At 40.9% G+C, this 26,141-nt stretch overlaps 1 protein-coding gene across 4 annotated transcripts in view; it reads right to left on the reverse strand.

Annotated features, from left to right (window-relative positions):
• Positions 1-26,141, reverse strand: part of scrib (scribble planar cell polarity protein) — a 137,569-nt gene that overhangs the window by 43,524 nt on the left and 67,904 nt on the right. For 3 of the 4 annotated variants that reach the window (XM_041247631.1, XM_041247629.1, XM_041247628.1), the window contains exons 16-23: positions 25,599-25,661; positions 21,166-21,255; positions 20,562-20,639; positions 19,918-20,235; positions 12,848-12,928; positions 8,976-9,245; positions 5,472-5,582; positions 1,142-1,318 (exon numbers count right to left, since the gene is read on the reverse strand). In XM_041247631.1, the coding sequence (XP_041103565.1) occupies positions 1,142-1,318; positions 5,472-5,582; positions 8,976-9,245; positions 12,848-12,928; positions 19,918-20,235; positions 20,562-20,639; positions 21,166-21,255; positions 25,599-25,661 (1,188 nt within the window). The remainder of the gene's footprint in view (positions 1-1,141; positions 1,319-5,471; positions 5,583-8,975; positions 9,246-12,847; positions 12,929-19,917; positions 20,236-20,561; positions 20,640-21,165; positions 21,256-25,598; positions 25,662-26,141) is intronic. The other variant, XM_041247630.1, reaches the window with a different exon arrangement.

Raw genomic sequence — 26,141 nt, forward strand, 5'->3', positions numbered from 1 at the left:
TTGGTTATATCTTATATTATAGTGGAGTTTCCCTGCCATTGACTTTCACCAGGATTCCAAATACTGTTATCCTGCAATAAAACACCACAAGTTGTTTGGATAAAGAAACATTAAAAGCATAGCAATAGCAACCTGACAACGATAACTGATTGGGTTGGTTAAACAGGGGAAGCTGCACTTGCCTGACTACTTTTTGTGTAATTATTACAAACTAGAACCTTAAGAGTAAGTAGCAGGCTGCCAAACAACAGTGTTATACTTCCCCATGTGTTGCTATAACTGTTTAAATAACGTTCCTGTAATTATTCCTTTCATTGTTAACATCCTGACAACGTTTTAAACACTAATGAACTTTAAAGTCGATTTCAAAGCTCTTTTCAAAATGTCCACCATAGTGCACTGGGGTTTGAGATCTGTCCTCCAAATCACTGGAGGAAGAGTAATTAAAAAAAACAAACAAAAAAACAACCACCTATGTGCTCTGGCTTTTCTGCTCCATACCACATCATGGACCGTTACTGCTGTTTGACAATGTGGGCAATAATCCTTACACTATCGGTGGACTAGAGCAGACATTTTGAAAACAGCTTTGAAACAGACTTACAAGTTATAAGTGTAAAAAAGTTGTCAGGATGTTAACAATGAAAAGAATAGCAGGTATGTTATTTAAACAGTTGTAGTAACACGCGTGGACGTGTAACGCGATATTGTTCGGAACCCCGCTACTTATTCTAACTATTGTCATATAAAAGCTAGAACTATGCAGTTGCATTGTGTGTACTTGAAAAAAGTCATTAGAATAAGATCCTATTTTATTCACTTGGAAGACTATTACCTTGCACACACGATGCGCCCTGTAGTAAATTCGCTTAAAGTTTAAATGGATGCACTGGTGATTATTGCTAGATGAAGGTCACCTACAGTAGATCACACAGGTATTTCTGAAGTGGATTTTTAGTAGTTATGCAAAAATGCATACATTTTTTGATAGCTATGGATTTTATTTTATAAGCCTCCGTTAAAACATCTATTGATCAATGAATTGCCTTGGTGCCCTTTGCTTCTTCGTTTGAATTGTAAAGTGCTCTCAATGCCTGTGCTATTGTACTTGTCCAATAGTTTCTAGTGCACTGTGCATCACCTGCATGCCTGGCGGGGGAGGATCTCTGCGCACCAGCATGCGGATCTCCTGCTTGTTTGAGAGCAGCGCCCTGACGGCCTCCTGGTGCGTGGCGTGGCGCAGGTCGATGTCGTTCACCGCTAGGATCCTGTCACCCACCTGCAGCCCACTCTGAGCAGCCAGCCCCTGAGGGATCACCTGCACACAGAGAGGGGAATGGAGGGTAGGTGAGCCGTTAGACAAACAACAACACACTGCTTTTCTGGTCAGTGGAAGCAAGTTAAAAACTGTGTAATCGCACAGAAGAAACTATGTTGACCAACACTTTTTTTTGTCAGTCAGTTTGAAGAAAAAAAATTAATAAAAAGATTTCTTCACAAACCTACTTTTACCTAACCTATGCTGTCTTTAAAGTGTTGTGTTGCATAGTTTCAACAATGACATAGAAGCCAGTCAGAAACCAGTATCTAGATTCTGATAACCTTAAACAATTGCCAAGGACTCTCCATACCACAGTACTGTATTACATAAACCATTACCAGAGCAAAGTCAGTCTAATCTGAATTCAAATAAATAAATAAATTTAAGTTGAAACAAGGCAAAACATTTATACAATACATTTCCACAATCTTGTGCTAAAAGGCCAATTTAGACTGGCACATTATATCATACCATATCTGGGCCACACCCCCAAACTCACGATTGAGAGTCAGGGTCGACTGCACCAATGTGAATTAACCAATAACCCAGACTAAATCAAAAGATTATATTTTAATCATGTTGCACAAAACTAAACCAGGTTTTATATTTAATCATTGCTTAAAATTAATTCAAAAGTTTAAACATTTCTTAATCCAAGATTAAAACATAATCATACTGCACCACTCACTAATTTTAATTCAGGTTTAAATGTGAAAGGTGGATTCAAATTTGAACCTTCCTTGGAGGTGGTTTAAGCTTGGACATAATGGCACGTTGCCTGAACAAAATGTACCACTTCTGCAAAACAATCACACAGTCGGTCTCAATTTAGACAACATGAAATTCTAGGTCAGGGCAAATCTCACCCAATAAATATTTAGTAAAACCCATTAAGTCACAAACAAATAAGCTATAAGCATGCTTACTACAACAACAACCTGGTTTCACATTATGACGGTGTAGACTATTATATATTTGAGTCAAGGCGAAAAGAAAGAGAGACGAAAGTTATGTATCGTGTTTATCTATCATGTTGTACAATTAAATGTAGCTTTTTTTTTTTTTAAATAATAAAAAAAAGTGCGCGGCATGATAAAAAGTATATGTTAAGGGCGAAACCCGGTGGTCTGGCACGTCTAGTTTCGGGCCAATCTAGTTTCGCCAAGGGCTTCTGGGGGAATCCCAAAGTTCCCACTTTTTTTGGGGCATTAAAAGGGTTACTCCCCAGCAGCCTTAGGAATAGTCAATTGCTTGTTCTAGTGACATCAGACAAAAAAAATGCAAGAAGCGTTGATTCAGCTCATCAACCGAGGACCTTGCATCAAATTCCGGGCATAGCTCCAATCCCTCTCCCTCCAGTCTCTATATATAGGTCTCTTTGCCCTGTGTTGGAGCAAACAGTGTTTATGAAATTGCCCAACAGACCTGTGTCTGAGATTTGCTCACATTTTTCTGAAGCTCTGTCAAACCAAGAGAGACAATAGTTTTTCAAATCATTGCATTAAAAGGGGTGAGAACTATAGACTTTTTATTTTTAATTTTAATTGCAGTTAGAAATAAAGTAGAAACTCTATATTGTGTACTACTTGTATGAAGTACACATAATATAGAACAACTACATCAACATTCTCTCTCCCTTTTGCTGTACCTCAGATTTGCTTGAAGTTACAGATTTTGTTTTACCTTTGAGATGAATACACCTGGCTCACTGATGCCAAAGGGGTGGCTGGCATGATCGCTGCCTCCCACAATGCACGGCATGTTAAAAAAGTATATGTTAAGGGCGAAACCCGGTGGTCTGGCAAGTCTACTTTCGGGCCAATCTAGTTGTTTCGTCAAGGGCTTCTGGGGGAATCTCGAAGTTCCCACTTTTTTTTGGGCATTCGCCCATGTCCAAATCGGGTGAATCTAGATTAGCCCAGAACTTGAAAAAGATGACTGCTCGAAACTGGGTTTTTCCAACAGCTTTCACTGAATTTCAGGACTAGCCCAGGCGAGTCTAGTTTCGTCCAACGGTTCAAACTCAAGAATTCAGTGCTGGGTGAATCTGCTTCGCCCATGCCATTAATTTGGGCGAATCTAGTTTTGTCCAAAGCTTCAACATCCATGCTGGGCCAATCTAGTTTTGCCTATGCCAATTATTTTGGCGCGTCTAGTTTCGCATTTCTACACTTTCCCCTGCCAGCTTCCATGTGCGTGCTGGGGTACCTGCCTAGCCTCCACTTCTGACAACAATGTAGTGACGGTGTGCTGGGTTTCCAGTGCTGAAAAGGAAGGACACCAGGGCTGATTGTTCAAACCGGCATACTGTACGTCAGCAGAATACCTCGTCGGGAAAGTCCATACAGGCTAGTTTTACTTCCATTACTCTCCATTCCAAACATTACAATTGTGTTCCCACTCCTGCACGAACAAAACCACATACAAAAGGACAGACAAACAGACACAACCCTTAAAAATCTAGTCTTGAAAATCAGTGAAAACTGTTAAAAAAAACAGGTTACACCCAATTATCTTTTTCAAGTTCTGGACCAATCTAGATTCGCCCAATTGGATGAGGCTGTGTCGAAAAAAAGTGATAACTACCAGATTCGCCCAGAAGCCCTTGGCTAAACTAGATTGACCCGGGTAAAACTACACTCGCCAAACCTGAAGATTATATTAAAATAGGGTTAGCAAAGGTCGGCAGGCAGCTACTGACACCAGCAATAAGGCATGAAACCCACAAGCAGATGAGAACTTAGACAGCATATTTGGAAGCTACTGTAAATCAAGGACAGTGAAATATGGTTGAATAAATGCTATCCTGCTTCCTTCAATTAAGAAAAATTGGTAACTTTTTCTTTACAAATTAAAAAAATGTTCAGATACAGTTTAATTCAGGTATCCAAGTATCACAAACGTTACAGCTACCTGTATTACATATTATGACAGTACGTTGAAGGCCCAACAAATACCTTTCTTAGCAAAGCAAAACACCAGTGCATTTCAGTGCAGTTGGCTTAACGACAGTCTGAGTCCACAGTAATACTCCCAGACAGCACAACTCACCTTTTTATTAACATTTCCTAAAGCGCTCCAGTATAATTTATTTCTTCTCAGGAATGCTAAAAACTGCATATGCTACCATTAATATATAATCCAAGAAAATACCTTTGATTTGTCCACAGAAACCTGATCTGCACTGAAGATCCTAGTGGTTTAGTTCACTCGGAGCTGACTAACTTGCAAGAGCAGACACACCTAACCCAACCTACTCAGAGGATCTTAACCCTTTTATAACCTCATAATCTCAACAAGAACACCTATTACCTGTTGTTTCAGTAACACTGAACCTCAACTGACGTTAAATATGGATTTGTAAAGTTCATCTTCACCAGACATAAAACTTGATTGTCCTATGATAGTGCAGTGCTATTTTTTTTTTATTTATTTTTTTTATAGTTCTACATTTGAAAAGTACTAGCTAGCAATAATGAAGTTAACAGTGTATTTCTAAAAGCAGTGATCTACAGCTTGGTATTTATTTTGCATTAATTACAAAATGAGTCACTGTTTTTAGTTCTGGCACTGAAATTGTTGCCCTGAACTGCCTGTGCTCCAATGATTTAAACATTATAATATATTCAACTAAACTGCAAAACTGGAATTTTCAAAACGCTGAGCTTGAGTACTTAAAAAGGGTTACTCCCCAGCAGCCTTAGGAATAGTCAATTGCTTGTTCTAGTGACATCAGACAAAAAAAATGCAAGAAGCGTTGATTCAGCTCATCAACCGAGGACCTTGCATCAAATTCCGGGCATAGCTCCAATCCCTCTCCCTCCCGTCTCTACATATAGGTCTCTTTGCTCTGTGTTGGAGCAAACAGTGTTTATGAAATTGCCCAACAGACCTGTGTCTGAGATTTGCTCACATTTTTCTGAAGCTCTGTCAAACCAAGAGAGACAATAGTTTTTCAAATCACTGCATTAAAAGGGGTGAGAAGTATAGACTTTTTATTTTTAATTTTAATTGCAGTTAAAAATAAAGTAGAAACTCTATATTGTGTACTACTTGTATGAAGTACACATAATATAGAACAACTACATCAACATTCTCTCTCCCTTTTGCTGTACCTCAGATTTGCTTGAAGTTACAGATTTTGTTTTACCTTTGAGATGAATACACCTGGCTCACTGATGCCAAAGGGGTGGCTGGCATGATCGCTGCCTCCCACAATGCTCAGCCCTAGAGGGCCGCCTGCCTTCACCAGGTAGACTTCCTGTTGGAACAAATGCATGAGATTACTGGGCAGGAATGGAAGGACCGGGGGGCCGCCTGTTACTGAACTGCTTTTTAAATTTCACTGATGGTCCAGTGAGGTTCCAAATTGTGCTCCGTCGGTAAATTCTAAAATGTTGGCTCTTAAGTCATTCAGAGCTAAATCTTCTCCAAGGTAAGATTAAGCAATAAGGTAAAAGAAACTCCGGTACGCAAACAAAGGTTTCAGCTAATAACTTGGTCTTCAAAGTTTATTTGAAGTTTTACCTTAGGACTGTAGACTTTTTATTGAGTGATTTGAGGTTATGGATGGACATTAAGAAATAGTTAATAGATTTTGTTAGTCTTTTTTGTGGTGCACAGTATAGCTCAAGATAAACCTGCTGAAAGTCAAAGTCTTTTTTTAGTCCTTTCTCTTTCATCCTAACCCTCCACAGATTCGACCTGTGGATATCTGTGAACTAGCAGCTGTGCTGAGAACTCTCAACAGTCATCAGCTGGAAAGAACTGGAGAGATTAGCCACTGCTACCCTGGACTGGGACTTTGTGTAGAAGGTTCAACCCCACCACCCCAAGCAAGGTGAAAGGTGCGAGTAACACTGCCTGCATTCACTTTGTCTTTACTTCCAATTGGATTTGTGCTTTAGACAGAAACAATGACCGCTGTATGTTATACAGTAGTTTTTTAGAACTGCCAGACAGCACCAACTTCAGGTCAATATTGTTATGGCTGCGAGAATCTGAAAGTACATGGAGCCAACTAAATAATTCTAGTAAATCTTGAATGTCAATTCATTTGAAGCTATTAGTGAATTACATTTAAATTGTCAAATGAAGGAACACTGTTGACAGTGACAACACATCAAATCGCAGGAAAAGCAGCGATTGGTACTTGGGCGAACCAATGTTTAAAGGTAATATGGTTTAACACATTACATTTTACTGGTAAGTTATGTTTTATTTTATTTTGGGGGGGGGGGGGGGGGGGGGGGGGGGGGGGGGGGGGGGGGGGGGGGGGGGGGGGGGGGGTTTACACCCAGGAAGTCATTGTCTAAAAATATATTTTCTGAACCCCTAGAAGCAATTCACATACTGTCTATTGGCTACATTCTTTAATGGGAAGTGCAGAATGGAAAACAGTGTAATGTTTGGTTATTATCATAACCCTGGTTCCCTGAAATGGAAATGTAACCATTACCTAATGGGATATAATCTGTTATAGCCTGAACTATCCGAGCACTTAGATCAAAGCTGCTCCTTTAAGTGCCCTGTGTGCGTCAATTTTCTTTTCAAGCCTGCTGCGTTGGAGTGAACACAGCGACCCTGAAGACTAATGGTTACATTTCTATTTCAGGGAACCAGGCTTATGATAATAACCTAATGTTCCTTTTCATGTACGAAATGCAACCACTAACAAATGAGATACAATACCCAATCTGTCTCAAGTGAAGGACTTTCAGCACTGGCAGATTTGCTAAAAAGGAAGATAACTGCCTTTAGCATTCTGGCCGAGGACCGGTGAGGATCCATGGCATATAGTCCACAGTACAGTGAGGGAGGTTGCAAAGTTCCACTAATCTCAGCATTTAACACCAGATGTCCAAGAGGTGTGCAGCTAATTACTCCAGGACTTAAAGTGGAACGACAATAAAAAATGTGTTCAAAGAGCAGAATGAGTGGCTGCTCTTAACACTGGTCCCAAACCAGGGTTCTGCTGATCTACGTAAAAACTGGTAAAAGCATGAAGTGTGGCCCATACTGCAGCGTTGTAAATGTCTGCAACAGATGCACCCTGGAATAATGCCCAAGAGGTTGCCAGGCCTCATGTGGAGTGACCAGTGACCTTTTCTGGTAGGGGCAGGTTGACTAGATCATATGCAATCTTGAATGTGTAGGAAATCCACCTTGACAGCCGTGGTAGACAGGGCTAGTCCGTGGCACTTAGACCTGAAGCAAATAAACAAATGCCCTGTCAGACTGGAAAGGAGGTGGATGGCCTCCAATTACATTGACTGCTTGATATGGAAAGCAGAAATGCTTTTAGGGAGAAAAGCAAAATTAGTGCGGAGATTACCCGCTTTCATATTGAGAATGCTTGCTTTTCACCTACCCGCTTAACGGAGGTAATAGCAAGCAGGAAAGCTGTCTTTAGTGACTCAAATGGCAGTTTTGTAAGCACATCCAGCATTACATTAAGTCACCAGTGAGGGACAAGATCCTTTTTAGGTGGTCTTAACCTCCATGCACCCTTCAAAAACTGTCCCGACAGGAAGGGTGCTCCTGGAGGGACCTAGTCAATTTTAATATGGCAAGCTGAGAGCTGCCAGGTAGACCTGAAGCATGGAGGGAGATTTTCCTTCAAATCAAAAAGGTCCTGCAAATTGCAGTGTATCTGCCATGGGGCAAGTCACGCAGTGCAGTTCACGCGACTGACACTACATCAGGAATATACCCCATTTCTAACCCTACTGGGAGCGTGTAGATGCTGCTCTGGCATTCTCAAGCATCTCAGTGACTTTGTCACATAACCCGAGAAGGCTCAAATGTCTCTGCTCAGTGGCTGAGCCCGCAAGGAGCGGAGCCCTATATATATATATATATATCTATACTATATATATATATATATATATATATATATATATATATATATATATATATATATAGCAAAAGGCACTAGCAAGAAATGTAATCTCGACTCAAAGAGCCGAACAGCAAGAGAGAGAGCGTGCACTTAGCCACAAGGTACTGAATCATGGGAAAGGGGCGAGGAGAGCCGCTGGCTTTACCCAGGGCCCACGGCCGTGTAAGGGACTTAATCACAACCTAAAGCTAAGAATAACTATACACTCAAAAACCAAAATTTTGAAATATGAAATAGAGAAAGAAAGAAAGTGAACTAAATTAACTTCTCTGTAGTTATGACAAATTCAGAGCTCATTCCTTCCTCAGGCAAAGGCTAAAAGAGAAAATTGTGCCGAGCCTTGTGTCACTCGTATTTATATTCTGGGCGGGGACGACGTCTGATACATATGGGGCTCTTAAAGGACCAGCATTGATATAAGTGCTCAGGTAATTAGGGCTATGAGAGATTATATCGCATTGGGTAACGGTTATATTTCCAACTTAAAATGGAACATTTGTTTTTGTAACAAATACTCTGAAAAAATACCGTTAAAGCCAATAGCACACTACTGTACTGAGAATTACTTCTCCCTTGCTTCAACAGGTAGTTTGATGGCGTACCCGTTTTGTTTTTAGAGATTTCTTTGTACTGTAATATGGTATCAATTATACATTAAAAGAACAGTGGAATATGTTTTTTAATTTGTGAAGCACTAATCACAGCATAGTCCAATAAATCATTCTAAATCTGAAAAAAAAACGGTCGTCTCACCTCGATGGGGTACTCGTCCTCCAGGGCTCTGCTGTTCAGCGGGTTGTCCTGCGGAGAGTCTTCATTCGCGTCCTCCTGGTCGTTGTTCTCCGAGGGGGTGGGAGGAGGCGGGGAGTGTGGGCGTGCACGTTGCAGGGCAGGGGACCCCCCTAGTACTGCAACGCCCTCTGAGACATCCCGCTCAACAACCAAAGTGATGGTGGGGGATGTGCCGGTAAGAAGAGCTACTGCCTGATCATGCCTGGCTTCTGTCATGTCTACACCATTGATCTAAAACAACCCGCAAACGGTACAGTCAGTGCTCCCACGTCAACACCACCACTGTCAGCCAGGGGGCACTCCAACCACAAAATCCCCTTAAAGGTCACACACTGTGCTCTACCCCAATCAATGGCTTCTTGACTAGATCCCATTTCTGAAAGCCAACATTCAACCTATGGCAGTGCAGGGGGCAGCTTTTTAGGCTTTACTGCAGTATGAGCCCAGTGATCGCTTAACATTGGCTACATATTACAATTTTGTGGTCAAACTCTGGATGCTGTGCTCAATTTTTCACCAAACAAACAGTGAGCAAATTTCCAAACTTACACTTTCCTTAACAGCAAATAAAATAATGCAGAATCTGGAGAAATTGTTTACAGTTTTAGCAGGATATTTTTTATTTTGCTAAAAATTGTTTTATATATATTGTACATTACTCACTGCAATATAAGAACAAGGTTTTCATGAACAAATTTAGACCACCGACAGTGGGATACTAGCATTTAAAAAGAGTATAAATGTTGCTGGTTACCACTTCCGACCTGTTTTAAAAGTCACAAACAAAGCGGTTAAAATGACCTTTATCTTGCAACCTAGATAACAGGACTAAACACATCACTTAAAACCTCTCAACTGCACTACTGACTTCAGATCCTGATTAACCTTATTCCCCAGGTACTGTTTTGTTTAAGAGAGGGAGCCACACCTGGCAGTGCCTCGAGTTGTTAGTAAAGTGTAAAATGCAAACAGTAGATGAAACTGGCAGGGACAGGTTTGTTACTGAGAGCTGCCTTTCATGCAAGTTGGGAAAAAAAGGAGAGAGAGAGAAGAAATAGCGCAGGAGTTTTAACTGCTAGTGGTTTGCATTCCAAAACTCATTCAAAGCCTCTGAAACGTTTGGTTGAAAATATAGATTAAAAATCCAGTTTTAGTAGTCTGCTCCTGCCCAGAGATTATACAGCACTGTCCGGCCACAAACAAAGGGCACTGTTGTCAACACTAGGAGGTGCCAGTGTTATATTAGAAACCAAAACGGACCACAAAGCATTCACCTGCTGTTACATACTACAGTACTGTAGGTAGATTACTACAGGTCAGCCATGTTCACATAGAACAATTAAAACTGAAGCGACTTGGCTATATGAAGTTTGCATTTGTCAACTTAAAGAGACGCAAGTTATGCAACTCCAAGTTTGACCTTTAAGCGTACTAATGCAAACCCGTGAATTGCAGTAACCCCTTTCAACTCAGTAACAGGCTGGTTTAGTCAATTCAAAAGACAGCAATGATTTCCAGACCTTTCACATTGTTATTTGATAGCACGACACACAAGCAACTAGACATGGGGGGGGGGGGGGGTGGCAGGTAAAGCTGCACTGTTATTTTCTTGGCCTATTACCTTTTCAACCACAGTGAACAAACAAACATAAAACCTTAGTAGAAATTAATTGATAATTATACTGCTTTCGCAAATAATTTTCGTTTGAATTTACTGTTCTTAAGAATGTTCACTGGTTACAGGTCCAGAATAGGTCTACAGTCCTTTGCTTTAAAAGACAAAATAATCATTAAGACTCTTGTCTCTTGTCTCAGAGCACGGCTGATCATATATGTACAGCTGCTTGCCAATATACATATTCATGTCACAGTACTTATTAAAAAGGTCAAATCTTTCATTGAAAAGTCTGGAAAAATGTCTCATTCTATCGTATTGAATTTCTGATCCACAGCAGTTTGTTCTTAAAAGAGGAAGCCTCATCCATTTTGTACTTGCCTCTTTTCAAAGCCCTAAACAGTCATCGCCACATCAAGTGGAATTTAGTTTGATATCTGCAGCATGATATGTTTTAAAAAGGACTATTTACATTGAGGGCTGCAATGCATAGAAAAGCAATTTAGGATCATAATCTAAGATGTGTGTGGAATGTCTCTATACAGTATCAGCACAGGTGTTTAACTTTGAGGTTCTCCTCGTTGCTAGAGACATTAGTATTGTCATGGTTTACAAGATCCTTCTATTGTGATTGCATCCCTGTAAGGAAGGCAGGAATCAGATTCAACAGAGAGATGTAAGGAGTTATGGGAGACAAAGGGGGGAGTTTAAACTGCAAGCTCACTGAGCATGTGTCTAAACCATCAGAACCATGACTATAACCACTATGCTGAGTACAGAGAACTATAAACTACAAAAGGATATATACCTTTGACAATATTCCTTTCCTAAAAATAACATTTACTTGGACAATAATAATAATAATAATAATAAATAGTGAAACTAAATCCATCTTGATATTGGTGTTTGTTTTAAGCTCTGGAAAAGGTAAGACTACGACCTTTTTGATTGATGCCAGCTGGATATAGCGCCACACAGAAGCCAGCACTGACCAGATAGTATCAGCTCTTACCATTGGCTGATATGCTATTACTGCTATGGTAACACATGCTGTTACTATGACAGCTTAGCTCATCGGCCCCGCCACCATCAACCACCAGTACGCATGGAGAACGCCAGTTGATTAAGAAGTGCCATGCAAATTAAAATGGTGTGAAATGGAGAGACAGGAGAGCAAGAGAGAGAGAGAGAGAGAGAGAGAGAGAGAGTAATCATGTTATGGTAACCATGCTCCAGTCACTTTAGCAACCAAAAGCAAAAGAACTGTAAATCAGAAGGGGTGTGTGTGTCACATCCAAGAAGGGGAAACTGAGCCTGTGTAATATTAGCGGTCATAATATTAACAGCGTACACCTCCAGGGTGTAGCCAGGGAACTTCAAACAAAGAATGAAATGTCACAAAAAGGGTGTGGGTGTGTCAAAATAAATACACAATACAATAAATTAAATTAAATACACTCAAAAAAGTGTAACAACCACTTAAAATTAAGATCAGTGCATTTTCAAAAATACTTTTCAAACATTCCTGGGAAAAAAATCAATATACAGTCTGTGTAGATGCATCTTTTGCAAATACACATATCAACCCAAGTAGTGTCATTGGTTTCAAAATCTTCAAGGGATTCTGAAGTTTATATTTTCAATAAAATATAACATGGAAGTTAAAGCCCAGCTAAAAACTGACATCTTACTTAAGGACTACCAAAAAAATAAATACCCGAGTCCTGTTTCAGTTGTTAATCCAGCCGGATCAACCTAGATCAGCATAATTACATGCATGTCAGTAAATATTTTAATAGGAGGTTGCTGATCATATATATATATATTAGACACACATACACACAAAAAAATACAAAATTATATATATTATAATTAAATGTATAGCTTGGTTTTCAAAGCTCTTCACCTGAAAAAGGAGCAACAAGTCCTGTAAAGTATTTATCATGTCTCATCAGTCGAGGGGAAAAACTACTGATGGATTCTAAATTATTTTAATAACAACCTCTTTGTGAAAGTTGCTGAAGGCTCTTGCGTTAACCCATGTGCTATATACAGCTGTGGAAAGGCAATGTGTTGTTGTTAAAGCACTAAAGAAATCCGAATACGAGACCCCGTCTCTGTGAGGACAAACTGACAATCTGTGTCCTGTACTATACCTTTCCTGCAGTGAGAGAGAGGGCTGAGGGAGGAGGAGGCACAGTGAAAGGCGTGTACTTACAGAAATAACTCTGTCTCCAACATGAAGAATCCTGTCTCGATGGGCAGAACCACCCTCTGCAATTCGGGATATGAAGATGGCCTGCAATCAAAATGCACAACACAGCTCTCTTTAACACTCACGGAAGCATGTATGGAATATTCAAAGCAGATATTTACAGTACACTACGCTTGATTGCATCATAAGGTGATATTTGTTAACTTTATTGCAATATGATTCCCCCCCCCCACCCCACCACATAACATTCTCCCAACAAACAGTGTTTATTAGTTCTGATTGTTGTTGCCTTATAATACCACATCAGAATTGTTCGCTTTGTAGGGGTTTCCAATTATTGGAACTGTATAATAGACAGTATTAACACCCATTCTGTTTTCCAGGCAGGAGTAGGAAATGTCAGTTTAGTTAATGTACTCACAAAAGGAGGGAGGTGGTAAAATGTTAGGGAATGTAAAACTGGACAGTCTGGTTTATAATGAAGAAATATACAGACGGGTGAACGTATGCATTTAATGGTTAGTCAGGATGCCTAATTTAGTGTAAATATGAACATGACTGTATGGCAGCTTTAATAAGATAATTGAAAGAATAAAACTAAAGGGTGAGCGTGTCTGCGCAAAAACTGATAAAACCACACCCCCACTAATTAAATTGAAGATTATAACAAAAAGAAAAAAGTAACCCCTTATAGACAGAACAATGTTTAAAACTAAAAGCGATGTTATACCCGTTTGATTTTACTGCAACTAAGCACAGAGGTTTTAAAAAGTATTTTGACCTAATAAGGAACAATGAAAAACTCTGAAGAGAAATAAAGTAAATAAATATTTTTAATAATATTTGATAAAAAAGTGTTTTTGCCTGTTTAGGGCTCTAGTGCAATAACAAAAGGCTTAATAATAAGACTTGATCTACAAGTAGTACTTGAGCTAAAAGCATATATTCTAGAAAGACTGAAATAGTACAAGTATTATATTTAAAAAAGCAAGACAGTAAAGTGTAAACAAACTGTAATTAATGACTTCAGTTCCCTTTCAATTGAATGACAACCATTACCGAATGGGAAGAGCCCTCTCTGACCGCCAATCACTGAGCACATAGGTAAAAAAGCTGCCCTATCAGGGCCCTGCTGTGAGGGGAAAGTCCCTCCCACCTCCTGCTGAAGAGGGAGTCCTCACAGTACCACATCGTCATTTTCTCTCTCACTTCACTGAGATAGGTCACAGATTGCCTTGCGCTTTCTTTGCCCGAATTTGTCTGGTTTGTCGTTTTTTTTACTGTCAAATTTTCACTTTCCACGGTAGAATCACGCTTCCGAGAATTCTTGAGAGTGCTGCTACCTTATTGTCACGTCAGTTTTCTGACTAGAGCTGGTTTCGACCCCTCTCGGGAGATTGGTAAGCCACCATTACTCTCTTTTTTCACTGCACACGGTTTTGTGTAGTTTCCAAATACCGTGTTGAGAGCTGTTTTGGTGTGTAAGGAGATCCCAAGGGCTCATGGCGTCGTCCTCTACACCGATTTAAATCGGCCACAGCGAAAAAAAACAACCAAAAACAGCTCGGGCCTAGCGCCCCTCTCAAGACTCAGGCTCTCCTAGCACGGCTGACGCAAGCCAAGGTCGTGGAGACCGAGAGGATGGCGTTACTAGATGCCCCCATTACACCGGGGCAGACGTTTGAGGCGACCATTGATGTGATCCTTGAGAGGTCCCACAAGGCCACGGACGTTGCTTCCAAATTCTCACGCCTTGCGGCTTACCGTCAGTGCCCAAGGTGGCATTCACAGGCTGCTAGGGCAAAAGGGCCTGAACACTGCCCTCCACCCCAGAGCAGACAAGCAGACAGAGGCAGAGCTGGCGGCAAGGGACCACTGCCGGCCAGGGGTAACCGGTTCTCCGGTTGGAGACCAAGGCCGGGGCCTAAGAAAGACCCCGCCCTCTCCCAAGCCCAAGGGAGACCACCCCTGGGGGGCCCCAGCTGCCACCAAACCCCTCCTCAACCGGACTGACCAATGGCAACAACCCATGACAAGGCTGCACTCAGGTCTCCTGGGTGCTATCGACAATGAGACACGGATATGCTCTACAGTTTCGCACAGGTCCATTACCCTTCAAGGGTGTGCGCCTCACCACCGTCGAACCAGTGAAGGCGATACTCCTTCAACAGGAGATCGCCAATCTTCAACAGAAGAACGCTGTACGCTTGGTAAGTCCAAGCGATGCCCTCAGCGGCTTTTACTCCAGGTACTTTCTGGTGCCCAAAAGGGACGGCGGTTTTAGACCAATTCTGGACCTCAGGGTCCTCAACTTGTTCCTCAAATAGAGGAAGTTCAACATGTTGACATCACAGTGTATCACCCAGTCCAGCTGGGCGACTGATTCACATTGATCGACCTGCAAGACGCCTACTTTCACGTCCCGATCGTCCCGCGCACAGAAAATATCTGTACTTCGCCTTTCAAGGCAACGCGTACGAATTCTACATGTTGCCATTTGGCCTCTCGGTGGCGCCCCGCACATTTTCAAAGTGCATGGATGCAGCACTGGCTCCACTCAGGCTGCAGGGTATTCGGATCCTGAACTATCTGGACAATTGGCTAGTTTGTGCACATTCCAAAAGACGCGCAGAGGCACACAAAACAGGTCATAGATCATGTGACAAAGTTAAGGCTCTCAATACGTTAACAGAAGAGCAACTTCGTACAGTCGCAGTCCACAGTGTTCCTGGAGATCAAACTGAACTCTGTGACCATGCTTGCCTCACTGTCAGAAGACAGGATTCGGTCATTGGAGGCCACACACTCCCTATTCAGAGAGGACGCGCTCCTACAGGTCAGAGTATATCAAAAGGTTGTTGGGTTGACGGCAGCCGCGGCCTGTGCACTCCTGTCCTGGACGCACAGAAACTTGCGTTCCATCAGGGCGGTTCACCTCTCCGGTGTGGACAACAAGGCAGCAGACCTCCTGTCCAGAAGAGCTCCAGACAGCTCAGAATGGAGACTGCATCCTCAAGTGGTGAAACAGATTTGGGAGAGATTTCGACCTGTAAAGTCGACCTCTTTGCCACAGCCCAGTCTACTCATTGCCCCCTTTGGTTCTCCATGGAGAGAGACAGGGGCCCCCTGGGATTAAACACACTAGCTCACCCCTGGTAAAAGGAGCACTTGTATGCGTTGTCCAGTTCGGGCTCTGCGCTGTTATCTGGATAGGACGACGTCTTGGAGACAGTCCAACCAGGTGTTTGTCTGCTATGGGTCCTGCTCTAGAGGTCAGGCCCTATCGAAGCAACGTCTAGCACACTGAGTGGCTGGTGTGATACGCTTAGCGTATGAACAGACTGACTCCCCCGTTAGGGTTAGGGTTAGGGTTCGGGGGACATTGCGACCCATTCTACCAGGGGCCAGGCAACTTCGTGGGCTTTCCTTCATGGCGCCTCCTACAATGAGTTATGCAATGCTGCTACGTGGACAGGTAGTCAGACATTTGTGAGTTTTTACCGCCTTGATGTTGCAAACCGAGTAAGACCCTCTCTGGGCTCTAGGGTGTTGCAGGCGGCATGCCTTTAGGCGTCATGTGGGCTCTGAGGCTATCGCCGTGGGGCTGTACTGTCAGTAATCTGGAGTCAACAGCTTTGGTACAGCTTCCCATTCGGTAATGGTTGTCATTCAATTGAAAGGGAACATTAGGTTATTATCATATCCCTTGTTCCCTGACTGAGAATGACAACCCTTACCCTTCGAGGTCGTGTCCCCAGCTGACCTCTGTTTTCAAAAGAAAATAGCGATGTGCTACTGTTAGGACGTCTCTCTTCAGCAGGAGGTGGGAGGGACTTTCCTCTCACAGCAGGGCCCTGATAGGGCAGCTTTTTTATATGTTCTTGGTGATTGGTGGTCAGGGAGGGCTCTTCCCATTCGGTAATGGTTGTCATTCTCTTTGAGGGAACCAGGGTTATGATAATAACCTAACGTTTCCTACTGAAAGAAAGTAACTAATTTTGTGACCTCTTCTTTACCTGCTTGTAGCAGAGCAGTGCTGGGCATAGAAAGCCAAAGCGAGACTTGCTGGTAATCAGCAGTTTTGAATCCAAGGCCTTTCTATAATGAGCAAAATTAACTACCAAAATACCTTTTTGTACCAGAATAAGGGAGCATATGGGGTAATGTACATTCTCTTCATTTTATTATAGAAATTAATGAAAACTTGGCAGCCGAATTAGAAAAGTTGTCTTCAGTATCAGTTCTTATCAGAAAAGGTAGCGACTTTAATTGGTATGTTTGTGAGCCAAAAATACAGAAGCTTTTGTATAACAAAATAAAAAGCAACTGTTGGACAATTACAGTTAAAACTAAAAGGGCCACAGTGTTGATTTTATTTAAGTTTTACTGCAGTAATAAGCAGAGGTATTCATAGGGAAACTGCAGTGTTTAAAAGTGAAAAAATAAAAAAAATCTGTCTCAGACAAACAGTATAATTCTGGAAGACCTTAAAAAGATAAGGTTTAATCTTTGGCACCTCAAAGCAGGATTCGGTGTTGGCTCTTAAAAAGCGGGATTTGCCAACCAACAGAAGGTGGTCCTATATCGGACCAGGTCTGACATTACAATTTTCCCTTTGCAGTCCGATGTCAGACCCTGTCCGACATCATCAAAAAGACAAAGCACAGGTCTCTAGTCCTTTCAATGGCAGTGTGAGACCAATAGGACCCGAATGAAGCCAAAAAATAAAAAGATGGACCCATGCACCATATAGATAACATGGACATAAACAAAGGAGATAGATGCTTCTGCATCCAGCGCTCAAAGAATATCACAGACATTTCTAGCGCTTTTTGAGATGTTATAGTAATAAAATAATGATGGGATCACATTATTCAGGAGTTTGGTGATCAAACGAGTGATCAGGAGAGGATTTATCAGTATGCATGTCTATAAAGGGGTATGTGAAAACTACAGCGAACAAGGGGTGGGGCTTGGCTGGAGATACAGTACTGAGTGTCCTGTTGTAATCTGACAAAAAATATTTTAAAAACAGTTTGTGTAAAATAAACAGCGCGCGTGAAAATAAATTGGACCTGATGTACCTGACAAGCGCTGAATAAATGGACCGCTAAGGGTTAAGAAAGACAGGAGTATGCACCTCATTATATTAAGAAAATAGTCAGAGCTTAGTTATAAAATTAGGATGCAAGCTTTTTTTATTATCTGAAAAAGATACCGGTCCAGGCATCTCTTGAATCCGGCAAAAAAGTTAAACCAATTGACAACACACTAAAAAAGGAAACATATGTGGCTAAGAAGAACATATATTTTTGACCCAGGTTAATATAAATCAAACAGAGCTGGTGTTACATAGTAAAAACATCTTTTGAATATATATATATATATATAAAGTTTCTGCCTTCCATATATTGAAAGGTAAGCATATATTTTAATTTATATCTCATTTACACTGATGCACTGCTATAAGGTACATGAATTGTTATAGCTTTGGAGAGTGATATTGAATGTTTTAGGATTTACCTGTGGGCGCTTTAGCTTTTTGCATGGCTAGCCTAATATAACCATATTTTTATTACTGTATTGAAGTATTAATGCTATTAAACCTGTAAAGGCACTGGATCGCTCAGATTGCCTATTGTTTGGGATTTTTTGTGGCTTGCAAACACTCAATCCATTTAATAAAGAGGAGGGCGGCTATTACTGCTCTGACTCGTAAAAACATCAAATTAAATGAGTCTGTGTGAATTTCTTGATTATAAAAAAAAGTTGTCTGGATATGTTGCAAGCCCAGTGCATGAACAATCCACTACAGGCGTCCAAAACATCTGTCCTCCTTAAACGTGAGTTTAAGAGTGTACTCAGAGAAATAAAAGAAGTGCGAAATCGGACAAATGTAACTACAGGTCGGCCCTTTTGTTTTAATTAACCTTTTACAGGCCACACAAAGATGCAGCATCATGTTTACAGAAGATGAGACTGCAAATTTCTTAACCATGGATCTAAGTAAACCTCAAGTTGAACTGCCCTCCACTTGTTCTGTATCAGCATGTGCAACTGTCAATTCAACTGTACACTGCTCTCTGCATCTATTAACAACTGATACAAGTCTGAAGGTTTAATGCTAAATGAGCATTAATCCAAGAATACAATAAATGGAAAACATTTTTTTCACAGACCAGAGTAAAAGGTGCAGTAACAAAAAACCCAAACTAGAAGCCTAATAATCAAAATAATGTTTTAAAAGTGGCATATTGATTCAGGAAGAGCCATTTTAACAGTACAAAAATAATAAAACAGGAATCAACTACAAACAAATATGGATGTACACGCTAGTAAATAATTAAACTTTTCTTTACATTTCATCTGAACTAAACAGTGATGTACTCCAACTAGCCATTATACCCCAGAAATAACCTGAAATACAAAGTGCAACACAAAGGCACCTTGAAAATGCAGTCACAGAGAGTTTCAGACTCTTTGGTTAACTCCAATTTCACTGTAATTATTGAGTTTCAGTTATTTATTATTAAATTTGCGACAGTGCAAGTACTTACCGACAGAAATGCAATGCTGTCTCAATCCTGTCTATTCAAAGCAACTGTGCTGGAATGGTTGTTGAGTAAACATGTGGTCTATAAACAGGCTGCCATTCCCAAAAATACCCTCCCATCACTCCACCGGTTGGTGGCCAGGGACACTATCAGGTATCTGACGTTTCTATACTTAACCTTGTCGCTACAGCAACATGCCAAACCCTGGGCTGTAAAAGGAGTTGCTGACTATTTGGACATAATCTGTTCTCTGTGTCAAACCACTGCTGCAAATGGATTTTTCCAACCACAGACTGAATCTGAAAACTGGTCCTAAAAGGGCCATAGGAACTTATGAAACTGCATGTTGGGAAAGTTTAAATAAATAAAAATTGCTGCTACACATATTAAATGCAACTGTTAATGCGGCCTAGTGCAGTTAGCTTTTTTTGGTTTGTTTGTTTTGCAAATCAAACAGTGCCTATAAGAGCTCAATGCCTAAGCAGGTGAGGAGAGTGTTGTGGGTGCGTGTGTCCTCACAGTGTCTCCAGTGCGGTACGGCGTGGAGCCCTTGCCCCCTGCGATGCTGAAGCCCAACCCCTTGTCGTTGCGGAGGAGGCAGGTGGAGAGGCGCTCCTGCAGCCCGCGCTCAGGCTCCTCGTCACTGGGGAAGGGGAGACTGCTGCGGCGCTCACGGGGGAAGTAGTCATCCTCCGGCCGTAGTGGCGTGGTCGTGATGGCGTTCTCCGGCTCCACCATGCTCTCCCGCAGCACTGACATGGACACCGCCATGCCAGAGCTGCGCAGAGCCTCCACTGCCGTGTGGTGCTCTGCACCCTGCAGGTCCACGCCATTGACCTGAGAAAGAGAGCGAGCAAGCAAGAGACCAGCATCAACCACCAAACACCTTCAACACACAGCAACATAGAACGGTCGTTTGTTAAGTGTTGAAGTTAAGGATGATATATTTCCTTGAGGTACACTGGTAAAAGCACATGTTTTTCCCCACGTCTCTTATCTCATTGTTTCAGACACACCACAGTTGTACCCCATTCCCCAATTTATGACCAACAAGAACAGACTAACTTCAATGAAAAGTTTGTGCTTACTAAAACCAGTCTGCAATGGAGTGAGTGAGACACACTATATTCAGACTGACAGGAGTGAGGGCTGTGTAGAGTTACCTCTAATAATTTATCTCCCACTTTTACTCCTGAAAGTGCAGCTGGACCTTCCTCGGATACTCTGGAGATGAAGATACCCTGGAGAAAAAAAACAAAACAAAATTAGGCTACACTAGGTTGGAGACACTGTAAATTGGGTTGCAGTATTTAAAGGACACCAGTGGTGCAAAACTCAGGTCATGGAGGGCCGGTGTCCCTCCTGGGTTTTGTTCTAACTTTACTTTAGAGTGCTTTCGTACTTTAGGATGCAGATAGAATAAAAACCTGCAGGGACACCGGCCCTCAAGGACAGAGTTGTGGCCCACTGCTTTATACCATCAACATGTCCAGAATACTTATTTTCTTACTTATTTAAAATCCTACCGTGTGTGTTTTGCATAATACTTTATTGCTGCTTCTCCTCTGAGCATTCCCCAGGCTTACTAACTAATATCCACTTTCAACCACAGGGGCAGAGTCTGAAAGGACTCCTAAATAAGATATTTCTTAAGTGAGAGGTGGTGTGCAACTGTGAATTTGTATGGAGATTCTCCATGTACCTACTGCCAGTTGCAAAGGGGCTGCGGAGGGTGTCAACAGAGAGTACATATAGATGTCCACAAACCTCATCATCGCCTTTGTAGGGTGTGGAGCCTTTGCCCCCAGCAATACTGATCCCTAAACCCCCAGTCTGACGGAGTATCGTTAGCGTCAGCTGGAAGCAGAATTACATGTTTAAAACTTCTGGCAGAAAGAGTGATGGGTTAAAATAAAAAAATAAAAAAGTGATATAAACCAGACCAGGGGTCAATCACAATTGTAATTATGCTATTTGGAATTACTTGCAACTGCAATGTACCTAATTATAATTGAACCATAGCACATCCTCTTAATTGTAAGTATAACTGATTGATTAAAGTTCAAATATGCCTTTGTCATTCAATCACTTGTATTTTCAACCATCCCATTTGTTTGAAAAAAAAAAAAAAGTTATTTAGCATGTTTCTGTATTTGTACCTGTGATTATTGGTTATTTAGAATAAATAGAGTAAGCATGTCAATGTATGCAGTTGTTTGTTACTTTAGTGTAATTGTAATTCTAATTGCAATTTCAGCAAACAATTCTGTTCTAATTGTAATTATAATTGACCCCAAATCTGATATGTACTCGCCTCATCAATTGCACAAACAATGCATATACATTTTTCCTACTAGCCATACAAGTTTTAATAGAGAATACAGTGTTTTTGTTCCCATAACTCTGTTTGTTTAAAACCCGTATTTGTATTGTGCCAGCAGATTGACAACTTATCCATATAATATTCTCTGGATTCAACATTTAGCAAGCCAAGCTTAAAGGAAATGAATGGTGTGAATGCGAGGTTAGCTAAATGGTAAGTGTGGGAATGCTATTGGATTGCACTGGATCATACTAGAACATTTTCTTTAGAAAAACAAAAAGGAATGAATGCTGATAAATAAGGGTGGGATTTTGTAATGGAAATTTGCAGCAAAACATTACAGAGCAGTTAGGATATATTTAGGGCTTTTCACAGTAGCCATTTCGACCCGGGTCGAACAGGAAGTGTCTTCACATTGCCAGTTTCAACCCGAGGCAAAACTGTTTTACCCGGGTGAACTTAACCCCGACACAAACAAGGCTTGAAAATTTTCAACCCAGGACGAAGCGCTCGCCTTGGGTTCAAAATGCTCATGACAGTAGCCAAAAACAAACGTCAAGGGGCAAGGTTCACGCATCAGCGCGCAATTGTAAATAAAAATGACAAGAGCGTTATGGAGCGATGGCGAGGTCCTCCAGGACCAGGATTGGTGTAGACAACAAGAAATAATAAAAAGTACTTCTGGTTGCAGAAAGAACCCTCTGCAAATATGTAGCCTACACACACACACACACACACACACACACACAATTAAGTAAATATAAAGAGCACACGTTGCCCGCTCCTCCACCGAGCTTGTTGTACGCAAGCTCTCCTTTGCAAAATAATCAAAAAAGCACACAGAAAAATGAACACTGTCGGGAGACATGTTGGATATTTACTTCCGCCACTGTGTTTTACACAGGTTGAAAATATGCAGTGTGAAAACGGTCATGTCCAATCTGGGGAAAATCTTAACCCCAGAATTGTAGAGCACAGCAAATGTGAATGTATGCAGGGCTGAACTCAGTGGCGAGACACCCCGGGGCCACCCCGTGTCGACTCAACCCGGGTTTTGGTGGCGTAGTGTGAAAAGCCCTTTTGTTTGGCACGCACATACCTACATAAAAAAAAATCCTCAGTCTGTCTATAGAAGTAGAAATAGTTTGCTTCACGGTCCTCTTGTACAAACTACACATATTGTCTAACAATAAGAGACACCCTACACACAATGCATTACCTTTCATTATTTCCCAAACATGCAGCAGAGGTGTTAGACTGAACTCCTCTGTTGTGTCTGCACGCTGTGTGCAGCTCACTGGAACCTGTGGTTAACCTGTAGTGTACTCAGACACTGTTAGCTCTACAGAGTTGCATCGCCCTACATTCCTGAACAGCACTTCAACGGACACAGCCTTCTAACTACCATAAATAAATACATTTGGTCCGGTGGTTGCCATGTGATTTCATTTAGGCAGGTTTCAGTCAATGCTGTCTTACAACTGCAGAGTGATTTAATGGAAGTTAAACTTAATGTGCTTTTGCATTCAAAGATTTGAAGAGTAACAGCCCCAGGGGAAAGTTAGTATGCTGTATGGGTACAAAACTGGATTTTAGATTTCTGATGCAAGGGATCTATTAAATTCTTTCTATTAAAAAGATTACTTATTCAAGATTAGGTTCTTTTGTGATTCAAACTGCAGACCAGAGAAGCAAGGAATATGTAAAGATGCTTGAATGAATATACAAAATTATTCTGATATTCTGGATTACTTAAAAAAACAATAACAACCAAAAAAACAACAAACAGGGAAGTCATTGAAATGGCTACTGTATATTTTGAATGCTTTTTGGAAAATAGCCCATTTTAAAATGAGAAAGGTCAAAATGACTGAACATGATTTGTATTTGAACATACCAGTTCTGCATTTTGCAGTACTTACTGTACTGTAGTCTGAAAGCGGAAAGTGAGTTGCAGTCTCTAAAAATACAGCTGCAGAGCTGCTCCCTTGTTCATTTTTACATGCCACAAGCTTTAGGGGCTGACCACATTCCAGCACTGTGGGCTTCAACTATTTCAAGCGGTGACCCACACAGTGAAACAAAAACAAAATGCTGCTGTGCACAGCCAAGTGAGCCTGACCCACAAATGAAGAGCAATTGTCAATCCACTGACTCATGACCTTTTACATTTCCTTTATAAGCATTTCATCGCCCATCGCAGCTGTAAATACAAAATTAAAGCTACCATATCTTACATCCACTGTACATACACATAGAAATGTACGTTTGGCATACAGACTGACTAACAGACTCCATGGACTTCCAGATTCTCTTAATTTGATTAAGAATGTCCAAACTAAGTGTCTTCACAGTTCAATAAGTGCTTCTCTATCCATATGTATAAAAAATATACAGTAAGTGTGACACAGACAGAGAGACATTTTCTGACATAGTCTGTTGTACTTAAATGTACTTGGCAAATTTCACAAGTAGATATATGCAATAATAATAACACCAGAGTGCCCGACATGCTCTACTTAAGTCATATTCTGATACCCAACAGCCTTGACAAATGAATAATATACTCAAGATACTTGTAAAAATGGGACACACTTTTTTTCTAGGTGTTAATTGACCAACTAGTTTCCACTGCTCCTAGTTTTTATTCCGTTCCAATTATGAATTTTTTAATATTATGAAATTAAATAAATGCTAATTTTATATTTTATTTAAAAAATGATTGTTTTATATCACTTATTTATAAGCACTACATATGTACAGTATTTATTTGATTTCCATTGCAGAAAAAATGAACACAGCAAACTTCTGCAGACTCTGTGGAAGCTACTCTACACTGTATGCTAGTTCCCAATCAAGACAAAACACAAGCTGTGTTCTCACAGCACTGTCAGCTACCTGGGCTCAACTCCAACTGTAGAAGGACGTGACACTTACACATGCTCAGCTAAATGTCTTTGCACATCCAACCCACATAAATGTTCCCTAGGCATGTACACTATTACCCACATCACTTTTGAAGTAAAACAAATATATAAATTAAATGTAGACTTATTAAAAGATGTTAGAATTTTGCAGTTAGAGAAGAAATGTTCCTGCGATAATTTAAAAAATCTGTTACTTTAAAAGAATTCCCATCATTCATTTAAACTTTCAAACTTTTTTTAATCCTTTTATTTTACTACACAAGTAGCAAAACAAATTATTAACCCTGCATTGCAACCCTGACTGAACCAGGTTTATTTGTTCCAATTTAGATACTAAATGTATTGTTGATCCAAAGCAATGCAATTTTCATCCACACAGTTTCAATGACCATTAACAACCATCAGCCTTCACTGTAGCAGTCCCAAAGCAATCCCTTTTTTCCCTTCAATCAAGTGTAGTTATTTCTGTTCAAGTGTAAATCAACACCAACATCATATTTTTTGATTGATAAAAAACTCTCAAAATTTCACCCTAACAACAACTAGCAGTTTAGCTTCATCCAAGACCCAGATATTCAGCAACCCAACAGAGTTGCCTGCTACAACTGTGAAAAAGGGTGGGAAAAAAACAAAAACATTACGAGCAACAGTGCAGTGAATTCTGTCAATAAAGGAGCCACCGCAAGACTGGACAATAACAAGGATACCCCCGCCCAAAAAAATCTAAACTTGCAGCCTTGTTATTTCCTTCATGAACCGATACATTTGATTAGTGTGTGTGTGTGTTTACTATCTGGCACTCAATAAATAAGTAGCCTCCTTCAAAGACAGGCTGCACTGCCCTGACCCTCGTTCAATTTGTTTTAAGGCATCCCTGGTGATTGGCTTAAGTTAATGGTGGATTTTGCGTTTCGTAAGAGGGTGAACAGAAAGAAGAGTAGGGTACAGACCTCTTCCTCCTCAATTCGAGCAGGCTCAATCAGCAGATTATTGACTTGATCAAACGACACCCCCTGTTAGGACAGGAACCAGCGAGAAGCATGCGGATTAGTCGAGCCAAAAAACACCAAACCAGCCAACCATCTAACCAACCAACCATAGACACACCCAAACAGAGACAGAACCAAACGTCCCCCTTTTGTTGGCAGGGCAGAGGTAGAATAACTTGGAAGGAGAACACATACAGCCAGTTCAGGATGCAAGGATTCACTTGGCAGTGTTCACAGTTTAAATAAATTAGAAAATTTTAAAACTAAGTAGCATTTTAAAATGGTTAGTTTATTTACAGATAGCACGAGGCAGCATGTGCCGCACCTATAAAAGAGCACCTCAATAAGAGCAATCCTATTGAGATGGATTCTACAGCAGGGGCTGTGCTCCCTCATTCTATCATTGTACAGAAATTGGACTATGTGTTTCACATTCTAATAAAGAGAATGCACGGGCAAGCAAAATAGCATTGAGGAAACTATGAGCCTTACATCAGACTTGGC

This window comes from Polyodon spathula, chromosome 4, assembly GCF_017654505.1.
Source record: "Polyodon spathula isolate WHYD16114869_AA chromosome 4, ASM1765450v1, whole genome shotgun sequence".
Taxonomy (NCBI): domain Eukaryota; kingdom Metazoa; phylum Chordata; class Actinopteri; order Acipenseriformes; family Polyodontidae; genus Polyodon; species Polyodon spathula.